Raw genomic sequence first — 22,605 nt, 5'->3', positions numbered from 1 at the left:
TAACCTGAAGTAGAGCAAGTGACAAGTTCTCATTGGATACTATTGTGGATATGCAGGGACTCCTGATTTATGATGCATTTGACCCTTCCCTGCTTCACTTGTGGTGGGAAATCAATAACCTTTCCTCTTCTCTTTCTGTTAGGTGTATGATTTGTTCCCACAATTAATGAAGTACCTCCCAGGCCCTCACAAGAAAGCCCTGGCTTCTATGGATATTATGCTTGCGTTTGCAAAGCAGGAAATAGAGAAACACAAGGAATCCCACTGTCTGCACGAGCCCCAAGATTTCATTGATTACTATCTTCTTCAGATGGAGAAGGTTTGGGTTTATTGTGGTTCAAATATACGGGCAAGGGATTATTAGTTTTTTAGAAGTAACTTATCGATTTGAATTGCCTTAGCACCATGTTCACCATTTCACACAATCTTAGTTTCTCTACAGTCACAAGGCATGGTAATTCAGTAGTGCATCACAATCAGAAGTAAGAGCCCATTATCTGAACTGGGTCACTTTATTTACTTTGATACTATCAGTCTTGAGTTTACCATTTGTCTGGGCATCACACTCATGATACACAGTTTTCTTAATACTGTTCCTCATTCTTAAATATATTAAGATGTATTTTCCACCTTTATATTCAATGCTGCTTCATATTTTACTCCGTGATGGCGGTGGCAGGACCCACTTCCGGGAGTTCTCAGATCCCAGTGGTCTTAGCTCTCTCAACTCCAGGGGTCCGGACTGGTTTCATTGGGCTGGTTCCCATCCTGTATTCGGGTGGCACTAGCTCGGCTTCTGTCTCCCGGGATCACCGGTGGCAGAAGCTTCTCCCACTGGGAGGGGTCCAGCTGAGTGATCTGCTGAGTTGGCAGCGTTCTGCTTCGGCGGCCTCCTCTGCTCGCACCACACTCTCAGAAGGGGAGTAGATGGTCTTAATGTGGACCTTTGAACAGGTACCGGTAGCTCCCTCTTCAGTCGTCGTCTTCTCCTTCATGTTCCCTGAGTCTTCATGCCACCTGGGTAGCCGATTGGCACTCGGGGCTCAGGATCCTGGACAGTACCCTGGAGCTTGGGGAGCTGGTTAGAGTTTTGAAGGCAGATTCGGGTTAATGTCAGCATTCCAAGTAACAGCTTCAACAAAAGAAATCTGGGCTGTGGGAACAAGGGCCAGTCTCAGATTCTAAAACACAGAGGAATTATTTAAAGGTTTTTGAAACTTTACTTTCTATCATGGTCTCTTCAGCATAACATTTATTTATTAAATTTATATGTCTCCCATCTCACTGTTAGAGAGATTCTGGGCAGCTTATGCAATTTCTCAAAGTTCCAATTTATTAGAGAAGTCATATTGACACATCTGGGAAAACCCGAACCAGAAAGTTCCAGCTTTTCCCCACCCAAAAGAAAGTCAGAGATCCATCCCCTGCACCCACAAATCCATCACGTGGTCCAATCATCTCATTGTCCCGCTGGAGACAATCCCCCAGTAACTCCCATCCAGGTGCAGGCCGAATGTCCTTGACTCCCAGAGAAAGGAATGTTGTTATGGCTAATTCTCCACCGACTTCTTGTAATCCCTCCTCCCAATTTCCCAGGGTCTAAATGTGGCAGACCAGAAGCTCCAAAGAAAAGATGGCTTCCAGGACTGACACACTACATTCTATACCAGTTATCGCTTCCAAATACTCTTCAAGGGTAGCCCCATGTAGAGCATGTTGCAATAATCCAACCAAGAGATAACCAGGGCATGAGTGACTGCATGGGCCTCATGATCCACGAAAAGGCACCACAAGAAGTTGCACAAAGATTCTCTTAGTCATGGCTGCCATGGAGTTGTGAGTCTAAAATAACCCCCAGAAACCCAGAAACAATAACAACCACAGGAAAGGTACATAGAATTAATTATAATTTTCATTTTCCATTTTAAACATCAGAGCAGGAATGACCCCGACTCTACCTACAGTGAAGAGAACCTGGTTCAGTGTGTTTTTGATTTTTTTGCTGCTGGAACAGATACAACCTTGGCTACTATGATGTGGGCACTGCTTCTCTTGACAAATCATCCCGACATCCAAGGTGAGCGAAATCTGGGCTGTGGGAACAAGGGTCAGTCTCAGGTTCTAGAACACAGAAGAATTATTTGAAGGTATTTGAAATATTAAGGCCTGTTGAATGATGAACTGAATCTACATAGTAATTTGCCTACATGAAATGTCTTCAGACATGGCTGGCTCCTTTGACTAAGAAATGGGGATGAGCCCGCCCCCTAGAGTCAGACATGACTGGACAGGAGAAACCTTGATCTTTACACTTTATGAGCTGCCATTGTACCCCGGTGGACAATGGGCCACTGAAACTACAGTTATATTATTCCCTCCAGTCTATAAGGATTCTGCACTCCTTTTTTAACTCCTTACCTGGTAATATATTCTGGGAAGTGCTCATCTCTGTTATGCACAGAGATGAGCATGTTTATGCACAGAGATGAGCACTGTTATGCTACTACCATGTTTTCCCCAAAATAAGACAGGGTCTTATTTTCTTTTGACCCCCGAAATATGGCCTTGGCCTTATTATTGGGGGGTCCTATTATTTTTGAGGTACAGGAGGCCCCTAAACATTGGCCTGCTGCAGGGGAACTGGTGCCAGAGTGCCAACCAGCTGCTTCGCCAGTGCCGCTCAGGCCACTGCCTCCAGCAATCATGGCAGCTTTTAATTTGCTTCCTGTGCAAACAGCGTGAGGTGAAGAGGCAAGGTGGGAGGGGATGGTAGGGGAATATGCCCCACGCACACTTGCCATCCACCCAGAATGGCCTCGCGGAGGCTGCTCCCGCAAACCCTAGCTCGCATACCTCTTCTCTTAGTGGTGGCCACAAACAAACTCTTGCCAGACCTAGCCCCGTCGACCTGGGGGAAGGGTACTGGCGCCGGAGCTCCAAGCAGTGGCCGGTGTGGGCTGTTTGCGCAGCCATGAAACAGAACCGGTTCTTGCCCACAGCATTGCTGGCGAGGATCAGGACAGAGCCGCTGCTGCCCGAAATTAGCAGGCCAGATTCGGTGAGCCGGACGCACCGCTGCCACTCGGGAGAAGAAAGAGAGGAGGCGCTGCAAGAGAGTCCATTTCTGACGTTCTTCTCCTCCTGGGCAGCAGCAGCATGTTCAGCTTTCCAAATCAGGCTTGCCAATCTCAGCCGGCGAGGGGGAGTGGCAGGTGGGGAGGGGTGGGGAGGGGTGGGGAGGCAGAGGAGTGAGATGCTTTTTAAGCCATAAGGCTTAAAAGACCAGCAACAGCCCTGCCGGAAAGCAACCATTGAGAGAATTGCTTTTTGTTTGACTGTAGTTATTTCTTCTGTTCCTGAACTGTTGCCAAGAAAAGCCTTTGGCAGTTTGCCTAATTATCCCAAGGTCAGAGATAAACTAAAGACTGGTGTTTTAAGGACTTTGCTTTCATTTCATTAGAATATGCTGAGAATGAGTTAATTCTCAGCTGTTTTAATAAAATCTGTTGTTTTTTTTTTTGGAGCTGTTTGCATTTAATATCAACTACGTGGGCCTGGATCACAACATGGGCTTATTATCCAGACATGTCTTATTTTAAGGGAAATACGGTATTGGATCAAGATGACACAGTTTCTTTGAATGTAGCTAAACTCTTGTGTAAAAAGGTTAAATTAGGCCACCTCTTGATTTTATTTTTATTTATTTATTTAATTTTTATTGCCGCCTATTCGCCCATAGCAATTCAAAGTGGCTTACAAGATATAAACCACATTTAAAAACAGTAAAACTTATAAGACTAATAAAAAAAAATCAAATAAATTAATGTAATAAAATCACACACACCCCACCCCCAGCAACAGCAGATCACATGAGCCAATTAATGGGCTCCATCCCGCTCTGGGTTCCCCAGGCCCACTGGCAGAACCAGGTCTTCGGCGCCTTCTATAAGAGAATTAGACTGGGGGCCGTTTTAATCTCTGGGGGAATGATGTTCCAGAGAGAGGGAGTCACCACAGAGAAGGCCCTTCCTCTGGGCCCTACCAGGTGTATCTCCCTCAGGGATGGGACCCACAACATTCCCTACCTCCCCGCTCTGATGTATCAGGTAGATTTGACCAGCAAGAGACGGTCCCTCAGATAACCTGGTCCCAAGCCATGAAGGGCTTTGAAGGTGACAACTAGCACCTTGAATTGCACCCGGAAGCAAATCATCAACCAATGGAGCTACCGCAGGAGAGGTCATACATGTGCACACCAGGGGTGGGTTCTAAATTTTTTTACTACCAGTTCTGTGGGCGTGGCTTATTTTCTGGGTGTGGCTTGGAGGTCATGTGACTAGGTGGGCATGGCTAGCTGGTCAGAGTCATTTCTGGAACGTCCTCGCACTTACGACCAGTCCTCACACTTACGACCCGACTCATTTGTTTGCTTTTAACACTGATCAGCTGTAGGATGGCCCTTTGAAGCCCCGCGGCAAGAATTTAAACAGTTTTTTTCCCTCTAGTCATCAGCTGGGACTCAGGAGGCAGCAATAGATTGGGGTGGGACCGAATAAAAGGTAAGAATAATGTGGGGGGGTGGGAGAGTGGGAGGGGGGAGAACTGGTTCGGTGACATCATATCATCACCACTACCGGCTCGGCCGAACCGGACTGAACCAGGAGGAACCCACCACTGGTGCACACTGAGTTGATGATCTCACCGTAAGTTGTAATATAATATTATGTCTTTTTCTGTTTAATTGTTTTAAAAGTTTTAATTTTTAACTCTGGTCTGTGACCAAATAAAGGATTGATTGCTACTTCTGAGGATTAAAATTGGGAAATGAATGACTAAATGAACAAAGGAATAAAAAAACACAATATTGAACATGAAATTTCTGTTTCCATCATTGTTTTCTAGACAAAGTCCAGAAAGAGATTGAAGATGTGTTTGGTTCCTCGGGCTCAATTTCCTACCAGGATCGGAAGAAGCTGCCCTACACCAATGCCGTGATTCATGAAATGCAGCGTGTAAAATATATCTTGCTATACGGGATTCCCAGGCAAAGCACAAAGGATGTGACGATGAGGGGATATCACATTCCAAAGGTGGGAAACGTGTTCAGGCTGCATTGCAGTAGCCCAACATAAGGAGCCTGGTGGAGCAGTGGACTAAAGTGCTGTTAAATAGCACTTAGCTGCCAGCTGCCTGCAATTACTGCAAGTTCGAATTTCACCAGGTTCAAGGTTGACTCAGCCTTCCATCCTTCCGAGGTCGGTAAAATGAGGACCCGGATTGTGGGGGCAATAAGCTGACTTTGTATAAAAAAGACACCACTTGGGGGGGGGGGGCAAAAGCCCTACTAAGCAGGTATATACCTGCTTAGTAACAAGAAACAAACAACAAGAAACAATAATAACAAGAAACAAAATTAATAACAAGAAACAAAATTCTGTTTACGTACTTGCCAATAAACAGGACATCCATTTAAGAACATCATATAACCTGAAGTACTTTTACGTGATTTCTTATCACTTGCCCAATCAGAATCTGCATAACAATTTAATTCTGCATAATCAGTATGTGTTGGTCCTAACAATAACTTCATGTGTTTAGTGTATTTTAGGTATCTCAATAATTTCTTAATGCATGTCCAATGAAACTGTTGTGCCTTTGCGGCCTCTGACCCGATGCCAATCTCAATTGGCTCCTTGGTTCTCCGAGGAGCTGAGAGAGATGAAGCATCAGAAAAGACTCCTAGAGAGCATTTGGAGGACTAGTCAATCCGGACACAGGTGAGGTCTTATATCAAGACCTACCTAGTGGCGATAAAAGTGGCGAAATCTAACCATTTTTCTGCTCTTATCGCATCTGCAGAGAACCGCCCAGCTGCCCTGTTTAGGGTGACCCACTCCCTTCTTCGGGGGGAGTGCGGGAAGATCCCTTGCAGGGCCGTGCTGAGGATTTTGTGCAATTCCTGCATGATAAAGTCGCTCGGATTCGGGATGGCTTGGACTCCAATTGGATGAGTCCAGGGGAGGAGACAAGGGTAGGTCTTGAGAATATTATCTGGGAGGAGTTTGATCCTGTGGCTCCCGAGGATGTGGACAGGGTTCTGGGTAGGATTAGTGCTGCCACATGTTTACTGGACCCGTGTCCCTCCTGGTTGGTACCGGCCTCCCGGGAGGTTACACGAGGCTGGCTCCAGGGGATTATAACTGCTTCTCTGAGTGAGGGTGCCTTTCCCACCACCTTGAAAGAGGCAGTGGTGAGGCCCCTCCTCAAGAAGCCTTCCCTGGACCCGGCTGAATTAGCTAACTACCGTCCGGTCTCCACCTTCGTTTTGTGGCGAAGGTTGTTGAGAGTGTGGTGGCACGACAACTGCCCAGGCACCTGGATGAAGCTATCTATCTAGACCTGTGCCAGTCGGGCTTCAGGCAGGGGCACAGCACAGAAACGGCATTGGTCGCGTTGGTGGATGATCTCTGGAGGGCTCGGGACAGGGGTTGCTCCTCTGTCCTAGTCCTATTAGATCTCTCAGCGGCTTTTGATACCATCGACCATGGTATCATGCTGCAGCGGTTGAGAGGGTTAGGAATAGGGGGCACCGTTCTGCGGTGGTTCTCCTCCTTCCTCTCCGACCGCTCGCAGTTCATGTTGGCAGGGGGGCAGAGGTCGACCTCGAGGCGTCTCGCATGGGGAGTGCCACAAGGGTCAGTCCTCTCACCCCTTCTGTTCAACATTTATGTGAAGCCGCTGGGTGAGATCATCCGTGGTTTTGGGGTGAAGTGTCATCTGTATGCTGATGATACCCAGCTGTACATCTCCACCCCAGACCACCCCAACGATGCCCTTGATGTGATGTCTCGCTGCCTGGAGGCCGTGCGGGTCTAGATGGGGAGGAACAGGCTCAGACTCAACCCATCCAAGACCGAGTGGCTGTGGCTGCCGGCATCCCGATATAGTCAGCAGGTGCCATCGCTGACTATTGGGGGTAAATCTTTGCCCCCCAGAGAGAGGGCTCGCAATCTGGGTGTCCTCCTGGACGCATGGTTGTCTTTAGAAGAGCATATGACGGCCGTGGCCAGGGGGGCCTTTTATCAGGTTCGCCTGATCCGCCAGTTGCAGCCCTTTCTGGACCGGGACGCCTTGCGCACAGTCACTCATGCCCTTGTCACCTCCCGGCTGGACTATTGTAATGCTCTCTACATGGGGCTCCCCTTGAAGAGCACTCGGAGGCTCCAACTGGTCCAGAATGCGGCCACGCGGGTGGTTATGGGTGCAACTCGTTGTGCCCACATGACACCCCTCCTGCGCGAGCTGCACTGGCTCCCAGTGGTCTTCCGGGTGCGATTCAAGGTGTTGGTTACCACCTTTAAAGCGCTCCATGGCATAGGACCCGGGTACCTTCGAGACCATCTTCTGCCACCAATAGCCACCCACCGACCAGTCCGCTCCCACAGAGAGGGTCTCCTCAGGGTGCCATCAGCCAAGTTATGTCAGCTGGCAACACCCAGGGGGAGGGCCTTCTCTGTGGGAGCCCCAGCCCTGTGGAATGAACTGCCCCCGGAAATACGTAAGATCTCCGACCTCCGGGTGTTTCGTTGCGCATTGAAGTAAAATAATAATAATAATAATAATAATAATAATAATAATAATTATTATTATTATTATTATTATTATTATTATTATTATTATAGGGCGGCATATAAATCGAACCAATAAATAAATAAATAAATAAACATGGAAGGAAAAAGAGGATAGGCCACTTGGAAGGTCTCTATTTAGGAAGTGCCAATTAGTCACGCAAAACTGAATAAGCAAGAATAGCAAAACTTTTTGAGGGATGTGCTCTGACCTAGGCTCCCTTAAAATGCAGGAAGCAGAGTTTTGGTCCCAGCAAAACCCCTTTTATTTACACGACTATAAATTCCTTTCATTCACAGTCAGCAAGGCCTGGCAAACAGTCTTCCAGAGGAATATTTACCAACACAGACCTTATCTCACGTGGAAAGTTGCCAGGTAACTAGTTTCCAAATGCAGTGCAGGCAAAACTTGGCACAGAGTCTCTGGGATTCATGGACAGATCTTCCCACTCTTGAAACGACCAAACGAACAAATTGTTTCCTGCAAAAGTCCGCTTCCTTTTTGCTCCTCTTTTGTGGGACGGGCCACTCACCTCCAAGGTGTGGCTTTACTCCCAAGTTGGCCCTGCTTTCTTAGTTGTTCTTGTCTTCTGGAAGCTCTGTGCATGTGCACACTGGGAACAGGCTCCAGCTATTCCTCTGTCTCGCTGCTGTCTAGCTCCCTCTCTGCCTCCAATGCAGAGCCCTTGTCCGAGCTTTCTCTAACTTCCAGGACTGGCCCATGTTCCTCCCCAACCTCCTCACTGTCCAACTCTGCTGCCAGCTCTGCTGGCTGCCAGAGAGCCACAACAGGATGAATTATGGGTTTAAATCCAAACACCTCTCTGATTTTAAAGTTACAACCTTAAACATTTTGTTTTTATCCTAGGAAGATGCTAAGAGTTTAGGGGTGAACTTGAGATCAGAACTGTAGTCATGTATTAGCCATGTTTCTTGGTCCCCTCCTTCAAAAAACTTTGAACTTCTTTGCCTCTTTCCTTTATGAAACTGTTCTGTTTAATCATTTCTTTTTTTTAAACAGGGGACCATTATTGTCCCAGACCTGCGCTCTGTTCTTCTTGATCCTGAACAATGGGAGACACCTGAAAAGTTCAATCCAAATCATTTTTTAGATAAGGATGGGAAGTTCATTGATCGAGAAGAGTTTCTGCCCTTCGGAATGGGTAAATCCTTGAGCCCCAAAGCAGCTTACTCATTTATTATTTCATTTATACTCTTGAGAACACGTTATGACCCCCTTTATGCATGCTTTATCTCATCCACAGGTCTACGTGTCTGTGTGGGACAGCAGCTGGCAAGAATTGAGGTCTTCATCTTTCTGACCAGCCTGTTGAGGGCCTTCAGCTTCCGGTTGCCTGAAGGAGTGAAAGAACTCAATGAAGAACCTGTTGCAAAGATGATAATGCACCCACGCCCTTACAAATTGTGTGCTATTCCCACACAGGCTTAAACTTTAAAAAAACACCATAGTAAGCATAAAACTGTTTCCTATATGTCTCTTCACTTAATTTATTCTTTTTCTTTCATTTATTGTAGATTAAAGCTTTTTCAGCCTATTGCTGAGTTCACAGACATACTTCACCAGTTCAACCAGTGGTTCGTGTGTGAACAATATGAATAGAATAGAATAGAATAGAATAGAATAGAATAGAATAGAATAGAATAGAATAGAATAGAATAGAATAGAATAGAATAGAATTCTTTATTGGCCAAGTGTGATTGAACACACAAGGAATTTGTCTTTGGTTTCATATGCTCTCAGTGTACTTTGTCTACATCGATATGGAGGGAAGTAAGCAGTGGGGTACCACAAGGTTTCATCTTATGCCCAGTAATCTTTTTTTATATATATAATTTTTTTTTATTATTTTTTCTTAATATAAACATACCATGTTCCATTAAACAGTGTGTCATCTGGGTACAAATATCTCTGTGCAATAGCAATCAGAATTTACAACAATATTCATTACATTATTATTAATTCTCTAATCGAGGATTTTGAAGAGGCAGAGGAACTAGAGATCAAATTGCCAACATACGCTGGATAATGGAGAAAGCTGGGGAGTTCCAGAAAAACATCTACTTCTGCTTCATTGACTATGCTAAAGCCTTTGATTGTGTGGATCACAACAAATTGTGGCAAGTTTTTAAGATGGTACCAGACCATCTTATTTGTCTCTTGAGAAACCTATATGCAGGTCAAGTAGCAACAGTGAGAACTGGACATGGAACCACTGATTGGGTCAAAATTGGGAAAGGAGTCCAGCAGAGCTGTATACTGTCACCCTGCCTATTTAATTTATATGAAGAGCACATCATAAGAAAGGCAGGTCTAGATGAATCAAAAATTGGAATTAAGGTTGCCGGGAGAAATATCAACAACCTCAGATATGCAGATGATACTACTCTAATGGCAGAAAGTGAAGAGGAACTGAAGAGCCTCTTGATGCGGGTGAAGAAGGAGAGTGCAAAAGTTGGCTTGAAACTCAATATTAAGAAAAATAAGATCATGGCATCTGACCCTCTCAATTCCTGGCAAATAGTTGGGGAAGAAATGGAGGTAGTTACATATTTTATTTTCCTGGGCTCCAAGATCATCGCAGATAGGGACTGCAGCCAAGAAATTAAAAGACATATGCTCCTGGGGAGGAAAGCTATGGCAAATCTAGACAGCATACTAAAAAGCAGAGACATCACCCTGCCAACAAAAGTGTGTATAGTCAAGGCTATGGTTTTCCCAGTTGCAATGTATGGCTGTGAAAGTTGGACCATAAGAAGGGCTGAGCGCCAAAGAATTGAGGCCTTTGAACTCTGGTGCTGGAGAAGACTCCTGCAAGTCCCTTGGATTGCAAGGTGATCAAACTGGTCAATCCTGGAGGAGATCAACCCTGACTGCTCTTTAGAAGGCCAGATCCTGAAGAGGAAACTCAAATACTTTGGCCACCTAATGAGAAGAACCTAATGCTGGGAAAGATGGAGGGCAAAAGAAGAAGGGGACGACAGAGAACGAGGTGGCTGGATGGAGTCACTGAAGCAGTAGGTGTGAGCTTAAATGGACTCCAGAGGATGGTAGAGGACAGGAAGACCTGGAGGAATGTTGTCCAAGGGGTTGTGATGGGTCGGACACAACTTTGCAACTAACAACAATAATCTTACAATAGTAGTATTGAGCATAATAAACCTATTCATTTCTCCCCCTTAACATATCTTCTAATAAAAATATAATAGTAATATTAAGTGTAATAATCTTAATGGTCATAATAATAACAATCATCATATGGTTTACATCTCTAGCTTAATATATTTTGTATATTTTCTTAGGCCCAGTACTCTTCAATATCTTCATAAACGACTTAGATGAGGGAATAAAAGGGAAACTTACCAAATTTGTGGATGATTCTAAACTGGCAGGAATAGTCAACACCTTAGATAATAGGCTCAAGATCCAGATGGATCTTGACAGATTTGAATCCTGGGCCCTATCTAACAAAATGAAATTCAATGTAGAGAAAAATAAAGTCTTACACTTAGGCAAGAAAAACCAAAAGCACACATGTAGACTGTGTGAAACCAGGCTTAATAGAAGTGACTGTGAGAGGGATCTTGGAGTCTTAGCAGTCAACCAGCTAAATGTGAGTCAGTAGTGTGCGGCGCCAGCCAAAAAAGCCAATGCAATCCTAATGTGCATTAACAGAGGGATACAATCAGAATCAAGTGGGATACTAATACCACTCTATAAAGCCTTAGTACCATGATGGTGAACCTATGGCACACGTGCCACAGGTGGCATGCGGAGCCATTTCTGTGGGCACGCAAATAGTCACCCTAGGTCAGCTCCACTGAGCATGCATGCATGCCTCCCACTAGCCAGCTGATTTTCGGGTCTCTGCCGCACATGCGGGAGATGCACATGCATGCCCATGCTGTCTTGCCCCTCCCAGGAGTCTCCACACGGCCCGTTTTGGATGCCAGGTAAGTACAGGGCTCGCACGGAGGCTCTGGAAGGGTGAACAAAAGGCCTACTAGAAGTCAGGAAACAGGCCGTTTCCGGCTTCCGGAGGAACTCTGGAGGGCTGGGGGAGGTGATTTTCGCCCTCCCGGGGGCTCCAAAACAGCCTCTAGACCCTGTGCAGGACAAAAAATGGGCCTCCCGGAAGTACTGTAAGTTTGGAAATGGCCCATTTCCGACCTCAAGAGGGCCTCCAGAGGGCTGGGGGAGGCCATTTTTGCCCTCCTAGAGGCTCTAGCAAAGCCTCCGGAGCATCTGTAGCCTAGGGAGGGCGAAAAGCGAGCCTCCCAGAAGTACAGAAACAGGCCGTTTCTGGTTTCCAGAGTCTTCAGGGAGGTTTGCTAGGCCGAAAATGGTGTGTGTGTGTGTGTTGTGCATGCATGTGCAGGGGGGTGGGGGAGCAGATTGTGGGAGCGCGTAACTGTACAGCGGGGCGGGCCAGAATGGGGGGGGGGTGCAGGCACATGCACAGGAGGGCGTGGCATGTGTTGGGGACAAAAAAGGTTAGCCATCACTGCCTTAGTAAGACCACACCTAGGATACTGCATCGAGTTTTGGTCACCACAATATAAAAAAGATGTTGAGACTGTAGAAAAAGTGCAGAGAAGAGCAACCAGGATGATTAGGGGACTGGAGACTAAAACATATGAAAAATGGTTACAGGAACCTGTTGTGACTCTGGCCCCGGAGGTTGATTTATCTTCGCAGGCTGAGTCGGAAGATGAGATGGAGGAGGAGGAAGCTGTCACGAGCTATGTGCCGGAGGGGCCGTCTTCACTGGTGAGTCAGCAAGAACTGACAGTTGCTGACATGCCTCTGGATCCCAGCCACATTGAGGAGGAAACAGAGGCCGGTAACGAGGAGAGGAGCCCCTATTGGATGCAAGAGAGAGACGTAGGAGACGTCGTAGAGAACAGCTATTGCCACGTTCCAAGAGGTGTGGTCAGGAGACGTAGGGCCACACCCTACAAAGTATAAAAGGGATGTAGCTGGGCCGGAAAGGCATGGTGAACAATTTGTTGGCGTTTTGGAGTTTAGCACGGTTAGTTTTGAGTTAGTTTTGAAAAGGAGTCTGCATTAGCCGTCTGGCCGTCTGCCAAGACCTCTGGAACATTGCCCGGTAATTACTGTACTGCTATACCTTTGGAACATTGTCAATAACTTCTGAACTGTTTATTAAAGGGCCAGCTTCAATCTTTCTAGCCTGTGTGTGTTACTGCAGGGCTATTTGAGCTTCTGCAAGGCCACTTGTGGGAGGGGACAGAACAGAACTGGGCATGGCTAGTCTAGTAAAGAGAAGGACCAGGGGAGACAGTGTTCCAATATTTGAGGGGCTGCCACAGACAGGAAGGGGTCAAGTTATTTTTCCAAGGCACCCAAAGGCCAGACAAGGATTAAATTGATCCTTGACTTGTCAGTTCTTGCTTAGTTTTAACTTCCCCTTTTTCATTCAAAATATCCTTATATCATGTAATGTTTTCCATGTTAACAACATTCAGATGTATCAGTGCCTCCATCATGGAGAGCCAGACTGGTATTTTCAAATAATGTTTTTCTTTAATTTTTGCCCACATTAACAATAATGCATTTCTAACATAATGTCTTTGAAAATATCCATGTATTTTGTTTTTCCCATACCATAAAAAGGCGTGCCACCCCAGTTGAAGAGCATGTCCATCCAGTGTTAATAATCATCTATGCCTCAAAATTTATTCATTGTTTCACCCGTACCGCAGCCTGATAATACAACTCAACATGTCTTTTGATGATCTGTGTAATTAGCGTTGGTATTTTGTCAACAAGAGATTGCCACATTCATTCTCATACTTCCGACCATGTGCTATTTTTTTTTTAATTTGATTTATATGCCGCCCTTCTCCGGAGACTCAGGGCAGCTTACAATGCGCTAAGCAATAGTAGCAGAAGACGACTTTAAGTAGCAGAAGAAGACTTAAAAAAAAAATCAAAGACATGGGGTGGGGTGAGAACAAAAGCAGATTCTTATCCATAGAGGCATGGGCCTGGCACCCAATTAGCATAAAGGAAGTCCGATGAAGGGGTAATTGTAGAATGACTCTGGGAACCAAGTGAAACCTGAGTCATTCTTAGAGTTCGGCAGTACACCCAAGGAACAAACAAAAACATCTGGAGGCCAGAAATAAGGGCAGATGTGAGCTTAAAAACGTCTTTCAAAGATACAGCTTTCAGGCTGTGCTCAGAATGAGACATATCAAGGCAATCAGTAGTTTGGTGACAAGGAATAAAAGAATAATAAAAATATTGGGCCATAAGGCAAAGCGCAATATCACAAAGGATGGCTAGGCGCTACTCATTTCATTTCCAGATGTAGTCAAGGGTTAGGCAGCTGGATTGTTGACATCGTTTTTAAATAGGTATTTCTAAACACACACAGCTCTCTACCTATAATTTACTGCTTGGGTTCAGGACAATGAGTAACAGCTACTGCAGAATCTATTACAACAGCCCTTCCTTATTAGCATAGTGGTTACATTTGTTTTAGCTGCAAAAGGCTGCACAGCACCAGAGACTGCGCACAGGTTCTCACCAGAGGTTCTCGCCAGAGAGGATGAGGCCTTCGTGAAGATGTTTCCTTATGAAAGTTCTTCATGATAATGAAGTGAGGTTCTTCATGCTAAGGTCCTGATGTTGGGTTTGCAAGGGTAAGTATGAGACATAATCCTGGACTAGATAATATCTCTGTGGCCCAATAAGGTTTTTCTGTATATTAGGTTAGATTTCATGGACATATGGGACACCATGATTTTCATCATGATTTCATCATGATTTTCAAATAATGCTAACATAGTATCATTTTAGGAACCTATTGGATTATACAGTCCTAGATCTCTTTATTATTTAAGTGAGGCAGGGTCAGAGGGAACCTCATTCATGTAGATTAATATAATAACTTGTTGACAAAATGCCAGTGATACTCAAACTAATAATCAAAAGATGTCTTGCTATTTATTTCTGTCGATGAATACGTAAAACAGGAGGAAGAGCAAAAAGCATCGGACAAAAGGATACAACCGTCTCCAAATCTACTAGTGAGCATCAAAGAAAAAGAACTAGCAGAACAATGACGGTGATAGGGACAATTTTGATTTTTTTGCTGCTTGCTCTGTTGACTTTCTTCTTCCTGAAACAACTTTGGACCCAAAGACATTTGCCTCCTGGACCTTTGGCTCTACCATTCCTTGGGACCTTATTGGCAGGTGGGCTTTGGCTCCGTGAAGATTACTTCCGTAAGGTATTTAATTCTAACCAGTAGTAATCATGATAATTCTCAATTGTTTTTTTATATACCAAAATTATTTATTTATTTGTTTATTTATTTGTTTAAATTTCTATACCGCCCTTCTCCAATGTAGGACTCAGAATTATACTCTATGGTATAATTCATCATGCCACAGTATTTAGGTATGACTTGTTTATAGTATGCTTCACAGGGAACAAATGTAAAATAATGGGGCTGAATTTTTAGGAGTCATATTCTAGTTCAATCTTACCAATAAATGTTTGATCATGGAACCAATTCTTCAGCGAGAAGATGGTGGTGTAGAAATTTAATAAGCGATTAAAATAGACAAAACAAAAATAAATAAAAGGATGTCCGTTCTTAGGAAAATAATTTTTAAAATCAGAAAGACATTCTTGGCAAGAATCTTGGAGAAGGGGGAAAAAGAATTCTAAAGAGGGAGAATTGCATATAGTGAAAAATCTTAGAATTCATGATTTAAGAACACCTGTGGATGGCATACAGTGTTAAATGGGAATAATCCGCATATTTGATTGTAACATGTCTCATCTTTGATTGACTCGACAGCCTGTAAAACGATATGGAAATATTTACTCCTTGTGGTATGGGCGACAACTTATGATAGTTCTCTCTGGATTCAAAGCTGTGAAAGAAGGAATGACCAGCTTCCCAGAAGAATTCTCGTATCGAGCAGAAGATGCTTTCTTGAATGATTTAGGGAAAGGAAGGGGTAAGTGCAAATTGTAAGCAATTCTACCTTAATAGCCATCAAACTCTTCCAATTTGTGGTAATATGATGCATAGCACACAGGGAAAAAAGAGTAAGATGCAGTAAACAAAACAATTTACAAGAACGAGAACAGCAAAAGAAATATTGCTTAATCCACTTTATTCCAAAATATTATATACATCCATAGCTTTCTATCTGGACTGTTACATTCATATATTGATTTAGACATTGCCTTTTTCATTAAACTTCCATCTCTCTCTCCTTTTTTTGGGAGGAACTCATCAACTTCATCCATCTCCATCTCCCCCTTCCTCTGGATCTCTTTCCTTTCCTTTCATATTTCTGTTTTTGCAAATTTGATTGTTACTCATTTTCTCCCTTTAACCAATGCACCTAAATGCTTCAGTTTCATGTTGACTGGCCAAACAAACATATATATTTAATTCAATTAATCGGTCATCTATCCATTAAATAATTTGAGATGAGCTCTGATGCGGAATGGAAAATATTTATTTTTGTTCCATTGGATACTTCAAACAAATATGTACTGCTATATCTATTACATACATAATAAGATCGTAATAATCAATTGGATTTATTAAAATACATAATCCCCGATATTTTAAAAACACTTATTTCTTATTCCACCACATATAACTAGCACTGACAATCAAAATTAGTATTTCTCTATAAAATTTGAATTTCCAGTTTCTATACTTTCACAAGAAAAAGTTCTTTTTATGGGACTGTGGCTATTGATCATTCTTTTTTTTTTCATATTTTTTATTATTAAAAAAAATTAACATACATAACATACATGAATCATAATATATAATATATAACAATATACAGAATACAAACAATCAATGAGTGCTCCCCCACCCCTCGGGATCATTCCTGCTTCCAAAATCTTAAGGCTTCTTCTGGTGGTGGTATCCCCCTTCCTCCAGAAAACACATATATTAGGAACTGTTTCCAGATTCCATTGAATTCATTTACTTTCATTATGCCCCTCCTTACTTTAATATTACAAGTCAATTTATCATTTATGGCAATATCCCATACTTCCTTATACCATTCTTCCAAACAATAATCACCTCGTGTCTTCCAGTTCCTAGAAATCATTAACCTTGCTGCGGTCAACAAATTTGTTATCAACTCTTTAGTCTCTTTTTTACACTTTATATTTTCCAATAGTGAGAGTAATGCTACCTTTGGTGCCTCTTCTACCTTTATTCCTACAATTTCTTCAATCTCCTTAAATACCATCTTCCACAGTTTTTGCACAAATTTACAATCCCACCACATATGTAAATACGTTCCTTTTTCCCCACAACCTCTCCAATAGTTATCTGAATAGTGCTGATTCATATTGCTTAATCTAACTGGAGTTAAGTACCACCTCCATACCATTTTATAGTAATTCTCTTTTATTCTTACTGACATATTTCTCAACACTCTTTGTTGCCAAATTCTGTCCCAACTCTGTTGCCCTATTTGTATCTTCAAATTGGTTTCCCATACCATCTTTCCTAAATTTTCCCTCTCCTCTTCCTCCAACAATATTTTATAAATTCCACTCATTAAGCCTTTTATCCCTTTATTTTCTTCCTTTACAGTTTCATTTTTTTCAATTAACTCCTCAAACCTCATTAACTCTCTACACTCTCCATTTTCTCTTATCCAATTTTTAGTCCATTGTTCCACTTGGCAGTAATTTAACCAAGACAACCGTTTTCCTCCTAGAACCTCTTCCAATTCCCCACATGTCCTCATTCCTCCTAACCATTCCCTTAATTTCATTTTATTTTTCTCCTTTAAAATTTTATTCACTTTATTCTTCAAATTCCCTGGGAACTTTTCCAAGATTACTACCGGTGATAATGGAGAGTTCTTCGGAAGCAACCTGCGTTTACATTTACTCCAAATTTCCCAATGAAACTTCAGGAGAGGATTGCTTATGCTTTCAGCCCATTTCTTTCCACCTTCCATAAAAAATATATTTTCCAGCTTCCATTTTTATGGGACTGTGGCTATTGATCATTCTTATAATCTGCTATTGAGTTGGAACACAGCAACATTATTTTGATTTTAGCATAATATTGGATTGAAATTGGTGAGGTGAGGTGAGATGAGATGTATGTAAGATAGAATGAAATGGGTGGGACAAAACCGGTAAAATAGTTTGGGAGTTATGAAGTATGGGCCAGGTTTCTATGGCAATCAAATGATGATTAGAGCTGGCCAGGCCAGAATAATTTACCAGCAGTTGGTGATAAGTATTTCTTGGGTCATAGAAGTTGGATTGCTAGTAGCCTTGGTCTCAGGCTGCTGGCAACAATAATTGCTGGCAGATATTAGGTCCATCTGGAAAAAGATGTCATCCAGATATGATATAATACCACTCTATAAAGCCTTAGTAAGACTACACCTAGAATAGTGCATCCAGTTTTGGTCTCCACACTATAAAAAGATGTTGAGACTGTAGAAAAAGGGCAGAAAAGAGCAACCAAGATGATTAGGGCACTGAAGGCTAAAACATACGATGAACATTTGCAGAAACTGGGCCTGGCTAGTCTAGTGAAGAGAAGGACCAGGGGAGACAGGATAGCAGTCTTCCAATATTTGAGGGGCTGCCACAGAGAGGAAGGGGTTAAGGTATTTTCAAAGCACCTGAAGGCCAGACAAGGAATAATGGATGGAAACTGATCAAGGAGAGATTCAACCTAGAAATAAGGAGAAATTTTCTTTTCTTTTTTTAAATCGTTTTTTATTTTTATTTTTCATAAACACATTTACATGTATAGTCATTTCCATCATTTTTCATTCATCTTTTCTTTTAACTTACATTTTTAATTTTTACTTTTTCGAGGCTGCTCTTTTAACCTTTACCTTTACTCCAACCTTTCTTCTTCTCCTCCCCTTCTCTTCCCCTGTTTCTCCTCCTACTTCCTTCGTTCTTCGTCTCCTTCTCTTTCCTACTTCCCCTTCTCTTCCCCCACTCCTCTCTTCTTCCCCCTTTTAACCTTCTCCTCTACTCCTCTTTTCCCCCTCTTCTTCCTCTTCTTTTCCCTTTCTTCTTTCTCCCCTTCTCTCCTCTCCTCTCTTTTCCCTTCCTCTCTTTCTACTCCTTCCCTTCTCTCCTGTTGTTTCCCTTTTCAGTTCAATCTAAAATGGTATTCTGGCAGCCCCGATTTCCTAATTATCTTTATTCTCATTTCAATTTCTTATTCAATTATTATTTATTTTTATTTCATCATTTGCGTACATTTTTATAATATATCACTTTTTTCCCTTTTACACCTCCCTCCCCTTTCTCCTTTTACTTGGCATCATCTGGGTATCTATTTTTCTAATTGTTTTCTCCCATCTATTCGCTATCTGTTTTATCTCTATGTCCTTATTCATATTTCTTTTCTAACCAATCATAAAATTTATCCCATGTCTTGAAATACATTGACTCCTCTTTATCTTTTATTCTCAATATTGATCTATTCATTTCTGCACATTCTAAAATTTTCTTTATAATATCCCCTTCCAACGGAATTTTATCTGCTTTCCAGTTTTGTGCAAATACAATTCTAGCCGCTGTTATTATATGAATAATCAAATATGTATCTTCTTTGCTATAATTCTCTGGTAAAATTCCCAATAAGAATATCTCTGGTTTTAACTCTATATGTTGCTGCAACATTCCCTCTAACCATGTTTGTATTTTCACCCAATATTGTTTTGCTTCTTTACACAACCACCACATATGATAGTATGATCCCGTAACTGATGACATTTCCAACACTTAGCTGATTTATCTTTAAACATCTTAGCTAATCTTTCTTTATATCTAACAATATTCCCCATGTTCACAATATTTGGGTACGTCACCGCTTCTATTGTAGAAAGCCACATTGGAATATTCAAATAATGTTTTTCTTTCACTCTCTCCCACACTGATAGCAAACCATTTCTTACATAATTTTCTGACAGTGAGAACAATCAACCCATGGAACAGAAGTTGCCTTCAGATGTTGTGGGAGCATCATCACTGGAGGCTTTCAAGAAGAGACTGGATTGCCATTTGTCAGAAATGGTATAGGGTTTCCTGCTTGAGCAGGGGGTTGGACTAGATGACCTACAAGGTCCCTTCCAACTCTGTTAATCTGAAAAAATATCATGAAAGATGAACAAACCATTTGAGTACATTTTACTGGGGAATGTAAGGATTAGGTTGCTTAGGAATTATAAACCCTATGGCAACCATGAGCTTCCCCCTGGTAATTTCCCCCTGAAACTCCGCCCCATAAAAGCAATTTAAAATATTTTAGTCAATCTTTGGCACATAAATGCAATAGAAACTTGATTAAATTTGATGAATAAAAAATTTGAATTTGCCCATTTTGCTGGTTGGTTTCAGTGTTGTGGGAGGAAGGTGCAGATGGATTGTGCCACCACTGATAAGATCCTGTCCATCGTTGCTATAACATAATTGTTCTTGTACATGAACAATTACACCATCTTAGAAGGTTTTGTTGTCCATCATATATGATAGAGGTTGGCAAGCACTGCACCTGTGGTTACCACGGCACGTATGTCTCCCAGTGTCCATGTGGATTCCAAAATGAATAAATATTTTGTAAAGAAAAAATAACATCTCCAGAATTTTGCAAAAATGGCAACATGTCACAAGAGTTTGGTATTCCCACCTGAAATTCAGAGAGATGTTTGGCAAGAACTGGACCTGTTTTTTAAGACAAGGGTAATGAGGAGTCATTTATCATTGTCTGCTGATGCCTTCAGGAATTATTTTCTCCAATGGCAAAAACTGGAAACAGCAGCGACGCATTGGCATCACTTCTCTGCGGAAGCTGGGCCTGGGGAAGAAAAGCATTGAGCATCAGATAGAAGATGCAGCTCAGACGTTGGTGGAGATCTTTAGACAAACAGAAGGTATGTCATTTAGGGTAACAACTCAAATCTCCATCTGGCAAAATCTTTTCCATTTTGAGTATTTTAAATAAAAATTGCTAGAAATTCTATTTATATAAAGTACCACATAGAGCAAACAAGGAGTACAGTCACCATGTGCTTTACTGCTCAACTATATTACTGTAACAGTAAACAGGAAACTCTCCTCAGAACATATAAGAAACCATAGATTATAAACATAGATGCACACTAAACACTGCCATCTACTGGCTAAATAATTCTGTAGTTGTTGCAATACAAAATACAGTGTGGGGAGCTAGGTACCTATTTCCATATATGGTGGACCTGTCCCAGGGTAATTGAATTTTGGAAACTTATTCAGAGGTGGTTGTTAGAAATTACTGGATACAAACTACAATTGAAACCTGAATTTTACTTATTAAACATTAGGCCAGATAAAATAGGCACTAACAAATGGTATCTGATTGTCTATATTACAACTGCAGCAAGAATATGTCTTGCCCAAAATTGGAAGGGTAAAGACCTACCGTCTGAAGATATGATTTTAGGGAAAATTATGGAATGTGCAGAAGCTGATAGGCTAACAAAAATTTTAAGAGATCAAAAAGACTCCACATATTTCCAATGCTGGGACCTATGGTATGTTTGGTTAAATAATAGAATAAAAAGAGGACAATGTTAGTTTAGTTTTTATTTCTTATTTGTATATTTGGACTGAATGTAATGTATTGTGTAAGGTTCTCACCGCAATCTGTTTGTTGATAAACTTTCTGTTTGTATTTTTTTAAAGAAATAAAATTTAAAAAAAAAAACTATATTACTGTAACAGGAAACAGGAAACTCTCCTCAGAACATTTAAGAAATCATAGATTATAAGCATAGATGCACACTAAACACTGCCATCTACTGGCTAAATAATTCTGTAGTTGTTGCAATACAAAATACATTCTAACATGTATTCCAACAAAAATAGATGTATTGATTTGGGGTTTTTTTGTTTGTTTTTTTAAATGGACAGTTCTCATTTCTCTTCCTTCACCAGCTTTCAATCTCCCAAATTGATGAGACAAGGGATATGACAAGATGAACTACTTCTACTTTATTGTAAGGCTACATTAACAGAGTCGTGCAAGTTTGAAAGTACAAATCTGCTGCAGTTTCTGATAAGTTAGATAGAATCCTTTAGAAGTTTCATTTTCTTCTCATTACTCATTACTCAGTTTGGGCTCCTCCCCCTTTTCTATAATCATTTCCTATGCAGCATCTCTTCGCCCACCTGTTTTCCAAGGTCATTCTCACATTCCATTACATCACCTTAGAAGTCCTGATCTTTAGTATCTAGGTGTAGATTTAGCTGTCCTAAAATCTTACATATGAGCCAGCAGTGTGCTGCAGCTGCCAAAAAGGCCAATACACTCCTAGGCTGCATCAACAGAAGGATAGAACTAGAACTAGAACTAGAACTAGAACTAGAACTAGAACTAGAACTAGAACAGAACAGAACAGAACAGAACAGAAGAATTGGAAGGAACTTTGGAGGTCTTCTAGTCCAACCCCCTGCTCAGGAGGAAACCGTATACCATTTCGGAGAAACAGTTGTCCAATCTCTTCTTAAAAACTTCCAGTGTTGCCTCCATTGTTGTGGGTGCTCTATCACTGGAAGTTTCCGAAATAGATGGAATAACCATTTGGCTGGGATGGTATAAAACTCCTGCCTTGAGAAGGGGATTGGATTGGAAGACCTCTGAAATATCTTCCAGCCATATGATTCTGATTCTAGTATAAACAGGTTAACAGAGGAGGCTGGATTCGTTATGAAATATCTTCCTTTGCAGGGCAACCATTCGACCCTTCATTTTCAGTACTAAATGCGGTTTCTAACATCATATGTGCTTTGAGTTTCGGACATCAGTTTTCTGCAGAAGATGAAGAGTTCCAGAAGCTGGTTCAAGCTCTTCAAATTATTTTGAAATTCCTTGGTGACACTTTTCAAGCGGTGAGTCATTTTTTTTTT

General features: G+C 42.0%; 1 protein-coding gene across 1 annotated transcript in view; it reads left to right on the top strand.

The window, feature by feature from the left end:
• LOC139318015 (cytochrome P450 2J5-like) overlaps positions 1-22,605 on the top strand; it is a 60,366-nt gene that overhangs the window by 14,578 nt on the left and 23,183 nt on the right. The window contains exons 5-10 of the mRNA XM_070945250.1: positions 143-319; positions 1,936-2,077; positions 4,903-5,090; positions 15,485-15,647; positions 20,442-20,591; positions 22,427-22,587. Coding sequence (XP_070801351.1) covers positions 143-319; positions 1,936-2,077; positions 4,903-5,090; positions 15,485-15,647; positions 20,442-20,591; positions 22,427-22,587 — 981 coding nt within the window. The remainder of the gene's footprint in view (positions 1-142; positions 320-1,935; positions 2,078-4,902; positions 5,091-15,484; positions 15,648-20,441; positions 20,592-22,426; positions 22,588-22,605) is intronic.

Source organism: Pituophis catenifer, unplaced genomic scaffold, assembly GCF_029215685.1.
Source record: "Pituophis catenifer annectens isolate HBS135680 unplaced genomic scaffold, rPitCat1.0.hap2 SCAF_6, whole genome shotgun sequence".
In the NCBI taxonomy this organism is placed as follows: domain Eukaryota; kingdom Metazoa; phylum Chordata; class Lepidosauria; order Squamata; family Colubridae; genus Pituophis; species Pituophis catenifer.
The sequence above is the reverse complement of the archived record's forward strand: the minus strand, read 5'-3'. Positions and strand labels throughout refer to the sequence as shown.